This window comes from Malus domestica, chromosome 11 (genome assembly GCF_042453785.1).
Source record: "Malus domestica chromosome 11, GDT2T_hap1".
In the NCBI taxonomy this organism is placed as follows: Eukaryota; Viridiplantae; Streptophyta; class Magnoliopsida; order Rosales; family Rosaceae; genus Malus; species Malus domestica.
The window spans coordinates 1,754,502-1,766,891 of record NC_091671.1 but is presented as its reverse complement, the minus strand read 5'-3'; the positions used below and the strand labels follow the sequence as shown (position 1 = coordinate 1,766,891).

Sequence of the window (12,390 nt, the reverse complement as noted above, 5' to 3'; positions counted from 1 at the left end):
TCCAGCAATGGTACTGTTCCTTTACCCTCTCTTCGCTTTTGAGAAAGTAGTCATGTTGGGAGTCTGGCTCTCGAGATTCGGAGGACGGTGCCTCTTCGATTTTGGAGCAAGCAATCTTATTGGGAGTGTTTTCTCGAATGTGAGTAAAGGTTGGGCATGTTTGCTAGTCTACCTTGCCACGAAGCACAGAGGTTGACACACAGGGACTTTCCAATTATCCAGCAGTGGTACTGTTCATTTACCCTTATGGGTAATAATATGGTAGCTAGACCTTCAAAATTTATGTGTCTAAACTTTGTTAGTGCTGTTTCTTTGCTATTCTTTTACCTTTCTTGGTCAGAACGATGTAGTGGGAGCTGCAAGCTTCACGTGCTCAACTTTGGCAGAGAACTTTGGCAAAGTTATCTGTGGTACCCATGAGCTATTGTTGCGTGTGACAGGTGCTGACAAGGCTAGAAAAGTAGGTGCCTCTTCGATTTCTGAGATCGGCCCTCGTGGTCTCTGAGCAGCCCAGCTTTTGAGAAAGCGAGCGCCTCTTCGATTGATTCGGAGAACGATGCCTCATCGATTTTTGAGAAAGCAATCATGCTGGGGGTCTGGCTCTCGAAGATTCGGGAAGCAGTGTCTCTTCGATTTTTGAGAAAGTAATCATGTTGGGAGTCTGGCTCTCGAGATTCGGAGGGCGGTGCCTCTTCGATTTTGGAGCAAGCAATCTTGTTGGGAGTGTTTTCTCAAATGTGAGTAAAGGTTGGGCATGTTTGCTAGTCTACCTTGCCACGAAGCACAGAGGTTGACACACAGGGACTTTCCAATTATCCAGCAATGGTACTGTTCCTTTACCCTCTCTTCGATTTTTAAGAAATTAGTCATGTTGGGAGTCTGGCTCTCGAGATTTGGAGGACGGTGCCTCTTCGATTTTGGAGCAAGCAATCTTATTGGGAGTGTTTTCTCGAATGTGAGTAAAGGTTGGGCATGTTTGCTAGTCTACCTTGCCACGAAGCACAGAGGTTGACACACAGGGACTTTCCAATTATCCAGCAGTGGTACTGTTCCTTTACCCTTGTGGGTAATAATATGGTAGCTAGACCTTCAAAATTTATGGGTCTAAACTTTGTTAGTGTTGTTTCTTTGCTATTCTTTTACCCTTCTTGGTCAGAGCGATGTAGTGGGAGCTGCAAGCTTCACGTGCTCAACTTTGGCAGAGAACTTTGGCAAAGTTATTTGTGGTACCCGTGAGCTATTGTTGCGTGTGGGAAGTGGGTGATTGAACAGTAAGATTCATGTGTTTTCTACTTCCTCAGAAGTCTTCGACAGAATGCCCATAATTTCCGCAAAGCTGAATGTGCGTGTGACAGGTGCTGACAAGGCTGGAAAAGTAGGTGCCTCTTCGATTTCTGAGATCGGCCCTCGTGGTCTCTGGGGAGCCCAGCTTTTGAGAAAGCGAGCGCCTCTTCGATTTCTGAGATCGGCCTTCGTGGTCTTTGAGCAGCCCAACTTTTGAGAGAGCAAACGCCTCTTCGATTTCTGAGATCAACCCTCGTGATCTCTAAGCAGCCCAACTTTTGAGAAAGCAAACGCCTCTTCGATTTCTGAGCAGGCGCCTCTTCGATTTCTGAAGCTCCGTCGAATGCAGATTTTTATAGGGGCTGGCATTAAGTTCCAAAGCACACTTGAATCTCCACCAGTAGAAGCTTCATTCTTGCACTTCGAAGATCTTGATTTGTCCGACCTCTTCTCTCTTCAACACCTTTGAAAATGTCTGGCCCTTCTGACCGTCGTTTTGACTTGAACCTTGTTGAAGAGGCAGCCCCGCCTTCTCCAGACAACATATGGCGCCCATCCTTCGTCTCCCTTACTGGTCCTCTTACCGTTGGGGATTCCGTGATGAAGAATGATATGACCGCTGCGGTGGTGGCCAGGAACCTTCTCACTCCCAAAGATAACAAACTACTTTCCAAACGGTCTGATGAGTTAGCTGTTAAGGATTCGCTGGCTCTCAGTGTTCAGTGTGCAGGTTCTGTGTCTAATATGGCCCAACGCCTATTTGCTCGAACCCGCCAAGTTGATTCATTGGCGGCTGAAGTGATGAGTCTTAAACAGGAGATTAGGGGGCTCAAGCATGAGAATAAACAGTTGCACCGGCTCGCACATGACTATGCTACAAACATGAAGAGGAAGCTTGACCAGATGAAGGAAACTGATGGTCAGGTTTTACTTGATCATCAGAGATTTGTGGGTTTGTTCCAAAGGCATTTATTGCCTTCGTCTTCTGGGGCTGTACCGCATAATGAAGCTCCGAATGATCAACCTCTGATGCCTCCTCCTTCTAGGTTCTGTCCAGTACTGAGGCTCCAAATGATCCCCCTCCGGTGCCTTCTCTTTCTGGGGCTCTACCGACTGCTGAGACTTCTCCTAAACAACCTTTGTGAAGGCTCCCTCTTGTGTGTTTATTTTGACTCATGCATATGTACATATTTGTAGCTTATCGGGGATATCAATAAATAAGCTTTCCTTCATTTCAACGTATTGTGTTAAATACACCAAAGCCTTCTTCGCTAAGTTCTTTGAATTTTCTTTTGTTGAAGCTTGTATGTTGAAGCTTTCTGAGTGGAGCATGTAGGTTGGGGTAGTGTTCCCTTAATTTCCCGAGTGAGGAAAACTTATCGGTTGGAGACTTGGAAAATCCAAGTCACTGAGTGGGATCGGCTATATGAATCTTAGAACGCCATTGTGCTCGATCCTGTGTCATGTCCTTCGTTAGATCCAAGTACTCTAAGTCTTTTCTTAGAGTCTCTTCCAAAGTTTTCCTAGGTCTTCTTCTACCCCTTCGGCCCTGAACCTCTGTCCCATAGTCGCATCTTCTAATCGGAGCGTCAGTAGGCCTTCTTTGCACATGTCCAAACCACCGTAACCGATTTTCTCTCATCTTTCCTTCAATTTCGGCTACTCCTACTTTACCCCGGATATCCTCATTCCTAATCTTATCCTTTCTCGTGTGCCCACACATCCAACGAAGCATCCTCATCTCCGCTACACCCATTTTGTGTACGTGTTGATGTTTCACCGCCCAACATTCTGTGCCATACAGCATCGCCGGCCTTATTGCCGTCCTATAAAATTTTCCCTTGAGCTTCAGTGGCATACGGCGGTCACACAACACGCCGGATGCACTCTTCCACTTCATCCATCCAGCTTGTATTCTATGGTTGAGATCTCCATCTAATTCTCCGTTCTTTTGCAAGATAGATCCTAGGTAACGAAAACGGTCGCTCTTTGGTATTTCTTGATCTCCGATCTTCACCCCTAACTCGTTTTGGCCTCCATTTGCACTGAACTTGCACTCCATATATTCTGTCTTTGATCGGCTTAGGCGAAGACCTTTAGATTCCAACACTTCTCTCCAAAGGTTAAGCTTTGCATTTACCCCTTCCTGAGTTTCATCTATCAACACTATATCGTCTGCGAAAAGCATACACCAAGGAATATCATCTTGAATATGTCCTGTTAACTCATCCATTACCAACGCAAAAAGGTAAGGACTTAAGGATGAGCCTTGATGTAATCCTACAGTTATGGGAAAGCTTTCGGTTTGTCCTTCATGAGTTCTTACGGCAGTCTTTGCTCCTTCATACATATCCTTTATAGCTTGGATATATGCTACTCGTACTCCTTTCTTCTCTAAAATCCTCCAAAGAATGTCTCTTGGGACCCTATCATACGCTTTTTCCAAATCTATAAAGACCATGTGTAAATCCTTTTTCCCATCTCTATATCTTTCCATCAATCTTCGTAAGAGATAGATTGCCTCCATGGTTGAGCGCCTTGGCATGAACCCGAATTGGTTGTCCGAAACCCGTGTCTCTTGCCTCAATCTATGCTCAATGACTCTCTCCCAGAGCTTCATTGTATGACTCATTAGCTTAATACCCCTATAGTTCATGCAATTTTGTATGTCGCCCTTATTCTTGTAGATAGGCACCAAAGTGCTCGTTCGCCACTCATCTGGCATCTTCTTCGTTTTCAAAATCCTATTGAAAAGGTCAGTGAGCCATGTTATACCTGTCTCTCCCAAAAGTTTCCACACTTCGATTGGTATATTGTCTGGGCCTATTGCTTTTTTATGCTTCATCTTCTTCAAAGCTACAACCACTTCTTCCTTCCGGATTCGACGATAAAAAGAGTAGTTTCTACACTCTTCTGAGTTACTCAACTCCCCTAAAGAAGCACTCATTTCATGTCCTTCATTGAAAAGATTATGAAAATAACCTCTCCATCTGTCTTTAACCGCGTTCTCTGTAGCAAGAACATTTCCATCCTCATCCTTGATGCACCTCACTTGGTTTAGGTCCCTTGTCTTCTTTTCCCTTGCTCTAGATAGTTTATAGATATCCAACTCTCCTTCTTTGGTATCTAGTCGTTTATACATATCGTCGTAAAAAAATTCAAATGCAACGGCTAGCTGACGTCAGCTAGCCGTTGCATTTGAATTTTTTTTATAGGTTTTTTGGGCATTTTTTTTTAAATTCTTAAAAATTCTAATTTTTTTTCCTATAAATACCTAAACCATTCATTCACCATTCCCTTAAATTTAATTTGTAGTTTTTAAATTTAATTCGTTGTTTTTAAATATAAGTTGTTGTTAGATTTGAATTTAAGTTGTTGTAGTTTTTAAATTTATATAATAAATTATGTTTGGCCCTTTGGCCCTCGGTTGAAGACGGTTTTTTGTGATAGGGCTAAAATGAGCCCTATGGCCCTCGGTTGGAGACGGAGGCAAATATGGTCATAGACTGTTCATTAAAATATTAATATCTTGGAGGACCAGATCGCTAAAATGAGCCCTCTAGCCAACCATCATTGGAGATGGCCTAAGGGGATCTGTATCTAACCTGATTTGGAAATCACCATTGTAACATAAATAAATTGGTTCATGGCGGGTTATGAAAGTTGCCCAACGACATGGCTTTCTCTTTGGCTGTTGCATTTTGAGAATATCCTACAAAGGAAGGCTAAAAATAATACTAATAGTAGGTAGGCTGTTCTTTGAGGAGCTAACTGATGCTTTGAATGGTTTTAGGAAAAAATTGCTTAAAGCAAAAGCATAAGAGAAAAATAACAAAAACTGGATGACTTTGTCGCACTCTTCCACACAACAACAACAACTAACCCTTATCCCATTAAGTAGGGTCAGCTGTATGAATCCTAGAATGCTCAATGTTTTGCATCAAGTATTCCGTTAACACCAAGTATTCCATATATTTTCTTAAAGTCTATTGCCAAGTCTTCGTAGGTCTTTCTCTACCCCTTTGGACTCGAGCCTCTATCTCATACTCGCATCTTCGAACCGGAGCATGTGTAGGTCCTCAGTTTACGTGCCCAAACCACCTTAACTGATTTTCTCTCATATTATCTTTAATTGCTGCCATTGCTACTTTACCTCGGATATTCTCAGATACTATTTTTTGCACGTGTTATTTTTTGACCACCCAACATTTTGTGCCCTAAACCATTGTTGACCTTATTGTTGTCCTATAAAATTTTTCCTTGAGCTTTGGCGGCATACGACCATTACACGACACACCCGATGCACTCTTCCACTTCATCAATTCAGCTTGTATTCTGTGGTTGAGATCTTCATCCAATTCTTCGTTCTTTTGCAAGATAGATCCGAGATAATGAAAGCACTCACCCTTTGAACTTTCTGATCTCCAATCCTCGCCCCTACTCATTTGAACCCCCATTCCCACGAACTTACACTCCATATACTCTATCTTTGACCTACTTAGGCGAAGACCTATAGATTCCAACACATCCCACCAAAGGTTAAGCTTCACATTTTCTCCTTCTTGCATTTCATCCATTAGGACTATATTATCTGCTAAAAGCATACACCAAGATATATCATCTTGAATATATCTCGTTAACTCTTCCATTACTAATGCAAAAAGGTAAGAACTTAAAGCTCAGCCTTGGTGCAACTCTATGATTATAGGAAAGCTTTCAATTTTTCATTCATGAGTTCTTATTACTTCCTTATTCCATCATACATATCCTTTATTGCTTAGATGTAAGCCACCAGCACTCTTCCAAAACTCCCAATTACTCTCTCATCCTCGACTTCTCTCTTGTATGTCCTTTTGCCGGTCGTATTTAAATTTCAGTTTTAGGGTTTAGACAACTATCCCATGCAAAACAAAACCTTAAACATAAAAGGAAATCCAAATAAAAAGAGTACTGTATAAATCCTACTTTGACTAGATAACGCATCAGTCAGGTGGTAGGCACGTTTTAGAGGTTTTTCTTGGCCTAGAAAATTTCAGAAAAGTACGTTTTGGCAGGTCTTAGATGCATACTTTTATGGGAAAGTCTGGAGAGCCTTCAAGTCTTCTTCTTCGACACTATAACTCGGTTCTGACTTCCAATGGAAGTCACTCCGCCAACAGGAAAAATACTCTTCCACTTCAAAGCAGCTGATGGCACGAATTCGTACTTGGGACTCCAAGATGTCTAGATTATGGAGAAACCAGCCTTTTTTCCAAAACACACAAAGAAGTGTATTTTCTGTTTATACTAATTAAATGTGTTGAAGCATGTCCCACATGGCCACATCGGAAACTTGATGAAGTTTAAATCCTCTATATAGAAAAGTTGGACTACTAATTGCTTTGAGGCCTTAATTTTGTATAAAACCACACCTATTGAATTGCACATGTGGTTAAGTTAAGGTCAGTATTGATGGTAATTAGTAGTGGGCCGCTGGACCGTCTCTAAAAACCTAGTACAAAGGGCAATTTATAGAAGCAGTGTTGAGATAAGGGCAATTCATCTGTTCTTTTTAGGAGGATTTTAATGAAGCAAGGTTTATCTGCTTACGTAGAGTAGAAGCAAACTGGTAGCAACAAAACCAAATCACAGTGAAGATATAAAAAAACCGTCTGAGGGGGACGATGAACGGAAGGAATTAGGAGTAATATCCAGCTGCAATTTCGTGTAATGAGACTGCAACAGTTTTCATTTTGAATTTGAGAGTCTGCTACTCTTTCCAATGTGAATAAAGTTTGTAGCGTGGATGAAAACTATACTGAACAAGTATTTGCCGATAAAAAGGAACCTAATTCGCCGCCACCCTCTCTACAAAGAACACGGAGTAGTGAGGGCAGCGATAATTCCAATGCGTACAAGATAAACCACAAACTTCATCAGCAGCAATAGATTAAGCAAACGAAAATGTTTTCGTAACAAATCATCACATTACAAGATAAACCACAAACTAGGGAGTAGCAAGGGCGGTGATTATTCCAATCCGTACAAGATAAACCACAAACTTCATCAGCAGCAATAGATTAAGCAAACGGAAATGTTTTCGTAAAAATCATCAAATTACAAAACCACAAATTGTTAAACTAAAAAAAGATTGATAAGCAGGAAACAAGCTAGCTACTACTGTGACAATAAATACAACAGCGGTTCAACCTTATCTGGTATATGGGGATGGACATGGCGGAACAGGCACTTCGGCAACTCCTTCAAGCATCTGCACAACCTTCATCATAGTAGGCCTCAGAGATGGATCTTCTTGAGTACACCAAAGCGCAACCATCACGAACTTTTCCAGTGTCGTTCGATCACCCAAGGCCTCGACTTCATGATCTACAACAGCATCTAGTTCTCCTTCAATGTAGCAATCATAAACCCAGTATGTTAAAATTGCTTTCTCTACACAATTACCTTCATTGTCAACGCTTCTCCTACAACAAATGATCTCCAGCAACACAACACCAAAGCTGTATACATCAACTTTGGTGGTGATTGGCAAGCTCCTGAACCACTCAGGTGCAACATAACCTCTTGTTCCTCGGATGGCGGTAAGAGTCTGGCTCTGATTCATCAGCAAAAGTTTTGCCAATCCAAAATCAGAGATCAGAGGGGTGTAATAATCATCGAGAAGTATGTTCTGCGGCTTTATGTCACAATGGATAATCTGCGTGCGGCACTCTTCATGCAAGTACAAAAGCCCCTTGGCAACGCCATCAGCGATTTCAATTCGCTGTCTCCAACTCGATTTGATATCAGAAAAAAGAAAGCTTGCCAATGTGCCATTGCTCAAGAACTCATAAACTAGTAATCTCTGTTGCCCCTCGTCACAATATCCAAAAAGACGAACCAGATTCTTGTGATGCGTGTGACCAATTACAGTCAATTCTGTTTTAAACTCCTTCTCGACATCCACCGTATCGCCCGTAAAGCAGTTTAGCTTCTTCACCGCCACTTCGACACCAGAACCAATTTGCATCACCCCTTTGAAAACCACTCCAAAAGCACCCTTTCCTAATTCTTCCTTGAATCCATTTGTAGCTTCTTGTAGCTCTTCATAGCTAAAAGAGCGCAAATTCGAGTCCAAAACAATATCGGTACTAGGTCTTTCAGGTTTCTTCCAGAAAATGAAGAAAAAACCGAGACAGAGAGCAGAACTTAAGACAACATTAACTAAGATAGAGGTACCTAATAATACTGATTCCACGCGTATCACAGATTTCTGGCTCTTCTCTTTATCATCTGGAATTGGCTTTGGAGGAGACTGCCGAGTGGCATTATCCTTTCGGACTTTTATGAAGACCTGTGAGTTAAGATTGACATCCACTCTCCCATTCGAGAGAGGTAACTTATTTTTCCAGCAGGTTTCAGACCGGAAAACAGCAACAGCGCACAAACAATCTTGATAGCAGGACTCGTTGCACTTGTCGGCGGTAGAAGAGTTTATCTGCACATAATCTGAGTTTGGCCAATCAGTATTTGTCAGCACTTCGACATCATACAAATCTTTTCTGGGACCTTGCAGTTCATCTTCTTCACAGCCTTGTTTAAAATCGGGTTTGCAGCCTCGGTATATATCATTCGGATCAAGAAAAGAAAACCCTTTTGGGCATTCGCAGGTTGGCCTATTATCTGGTTTGAGCTTACAGATACTGTTGTTACCGCAAACACCAGCGCCCCGTGTTAGGCAAATATTATCCGGCGTATACCACAGAGGACTTCTCCAGCTTGCATTTCCAGTGAAGTTTTTCGAGTGAGAATATAAAGTGAAAATCCCATCAAAATCAAGAGTTGCCCTTATGTAGTTGTCCCTCACCGAGACTCCCTGTGGCCCTGTAAGATCGAATCTTCCACCATTTTCTCTCAGAACAAACATGTACCCTGAGCTGTTGAACACCAATCGTTTACCTTCACTACCTGGCACAGTTCCTGTGGTCGTTGCCGTGTCGAAGTATGGGTTGTTGGCAAAATCTGTTGGCAAGTTGACGGTGTTGAGCACAAGGTTTCCATCATCTTGCAAGCGCAGCTGGAACCGCCCTTTTGCGTAGTTAGTCTCCGATTGCCTAGACGAAAGCTTCCCATTTCTCTCAATTGTCTGCCCAGGCAAAACGGTGTCTGTAGGATTGCTGAAGGTCTCCCACAAGCTCCCCGAGTTTTCGCCTTGAAGGACAAAGTTTCCGGTGTCATTCATTACCCCGTTCGCAACAATCCCGGAGGTTGTTCCGGATTTCCATATCTCTCCACCCTGAGGATTGTTAAGAACTAGTCCACTGTTGGCAGTCAAGTTCAAAATTGATCCCCCAGGTGCAACTACGGGGTTGCTATCCTTATATGCATGCCAAACTACGGTTTTGTCTGGGATTTTCGCATACCATATCGAAAGCATGAAAAGATGATTGTTTCCATGGGGCGAAAATCCAAACGCGAAATCACCGGATGGAGAAAGCCATGATGAGGAGTTGCCTGTAGTTGCAGTTAGAGAACTCCCAACTGCTACTCTTCCATTGTTTTGGGAAATCACAGAAATTGGTAGCAAAAACAATGAGGAGAACAAAAGCATCTCTACAGAAAGAGCCACTGCCATTGCAAAAGAAGCAATTTTTCAACTTAGCTTAATTGATTAGCCATATTTCTTGATAAAGCATTGGTTCCTTGTTGTTTCTTCATATAAATGTGCGTGCACCATAGTTTAGGCTTGACTACCCCATTTTTTCAAGTCATTGTTAACCATCAGCCACGACATGACCTCAGACCCCGCTACGGTCACACATAATAATTCCTCCGAGCCTACACAATAGTTTCTCCGAACCTACACATATCATGGTCAAATTAGTTTAATCGTTGTTCAAAATACAAGAATTTCACTTTGAGAAAATAATATAATGAATAGTTCTATACATAATGACACTGAGAGTTTCTATGATAGAACTCATTGTCTCTCTCAACTCTTTGTACTGTTGCAAGTTGAGCCAATATTGATGTGATTATTAGTAATGATCCGCTGACTTGTCTCTCTCAAATATCTTTTCATCTTTTTCTCGTCCCTCGTCTATTTTATGAGCATTTATGAATGTTCCAAACCGGTAAAGTACTTATGACTTTGAGATTTTAGGTTCAATTATATAATATATAATAATATATATGAATGTTCCAAACCAAAAAGACTTTTATTAAATACGACCATGACTCAAGCATGTGCCGGCCATTCAAGTCCACCAGTCAAAATTCAACAATGGGGCTGACAAAGAAAATGTGAAAAGTTAATGGAGATTGAGGACGGATACAGCGGGGCAGGAGTATGAGAGATTTTTTAGTTTGATCGGTACACGAGCTGGTATATTATGTGTTATTATACAAATGATAGAATATATATGTAAAAATGTTAATAACTTAAAAAATAAAATTTTCCACTCCTTACATAAAAACACGTGTCATATTTCCGTCACAATAAAATATTTCTCAAGGAGTATGGACACAACTGTGGAAAAGATAGGAAAACAGACCTCCATGATTAAACAAAGAGGACTAGGTCTTAGGGTGATAGAGACTTCTGAAAAATGCAAAAATATCTTCTCTCCATTTATGTATTCACGAAAAACTATGTACGAACTAAAGTCTTTAATGTAACATATACGCCGTTGGGGTAAAACACCCGAGGCCAAGCTGGGATAATCACAGGTTTGAGGAATCGAGATCCTCTGGGATTGGTTCTCCGGTCCCTGTGCCCAAAAGGATGGGCGAGTTGAATCTCGCAGTCCAGCATCGACGGACGCAAAGATTCGGATTCTCATTTTAAATCATATAGTTCTTATTAGCCTTTTTTTTTTTGCCCACCTCACACAAAGGGTCCGAATCTCTCTCTCCCCTCTCTTGAACAGTGATCCATCGACTCCGGATTGTGAGATTCGGAAAGATCTGATTTCGGGTTTGAGGTATGGTTCGACCATTTGAAGCCCATTGAGGTGTGGTTCATCTCACCAGGTCGGGTCAGCCATTTCGTACCAAATTGGATCCCTGGTCAGGCCAGCCATTTCATTTGCCTAAGATGGACCTGACAGACGAGGCGCTTGGATATTGCCTACCGCGACCAAATGGACTCATGGGCTCATTAGATGATGAATCTGGACCCTGGTGTGTGTAAAGCCCACCTCAGCTCGATCCGAATTCGATCGATGCTAAGCTCCAAGTCATGTGGAGGTCACTCGGGATTGAACGCACGTTCATAGAATCATAGTATCAAATTCATGTCCAAATTTTAACCAAATTTTAACACTGCAAAACCGAAACGTGCAACCACGAAAAGCATTGTTTTAGTCCAACAACCCAAACTTCCTTAAAAAACTTGGACAAAAACGACGACACTAGGAAACGGAAAAACATGCAACTCAGAAACCATTGCTCTAGTCCAAATGAGGTACCTCACTGCCTCAAGCTTTTCTAAGCACCATAGAATTCGCTTAGAAGCCTGAACCTTTTCCTTTGTGCCTTCTTTGCTTCACCATCAACGTTTTTAATGAGCTCCTCTTCAAATTTGGGACGAGAAGGCATTAGGTTGTGCACAATGCCGTGCATGCCCCTAGCCCTTGCCACACCTGAGGCGCGTACACGTGCATGTCCGACCTGAGTTATCTCATTACGTGCGCAGTTAGATCTTCCCATATTGACATCCTTGTTGTCTATTCTCCTGCGAATCCTTCTGCCGGTGACTTCCTCCGGGTGTACTTTCTTGCTTCTCAGTGCATGTTCATCTGCTTTTCCATGTTAATAAATATAAGAATCCCATAAGAAACAGCATTTGACAAAACAGAACCTACTAATAACAATAAAACTTAGCTAATTTTCTTGCAATTTCATATCTCGCGGCCGTTGAGATTACAAAAAGCTAAAGTATTTACTTCTTAAATAAGTTTCAAGTAGATGATACATAATAAAGCAAGAGCAAAACTCTAGTAGGAGAAGAGGCGGACCGCCTTTATGCATCATTATTACTAGCAATGACACTAACTAGTATGATATTATGCGTATTGCATCGGCAAAATCATTTCCATGGAATGAAAACGGTTAGATGGTATTTTA

The 12,390-nt window shown here is 41.8% G+C and overlaps 1 protein-coding gene across 1 annotated transcript; it reads right to left on the bottom strand.

Annotated features, from left to right (window-relative positions):
* Positions 1-7,213: 7,213 nt before the first annotated feature.
* LOC103447104 (G-type lectin S-receptor-like serine/threonine-protein kinase LECRK4) lies at positions 7,214-10,023 on the bottom strand. Its single transcript, XM_029087880.2, has one exon. The coding sequence runs from the start codon at positions 9,896-9,898 to the stop codon at positions 7,475-7,477; it is 2,424 nt and encodes an 807-aa protein (XP_028943713.1). The 5' UTR covers positions 9,899-10,023; the 3' UTR covers positions 7,214-7,474.
* Positions 10,024-12,390: the final 2,367 nt, after the last annotated feature.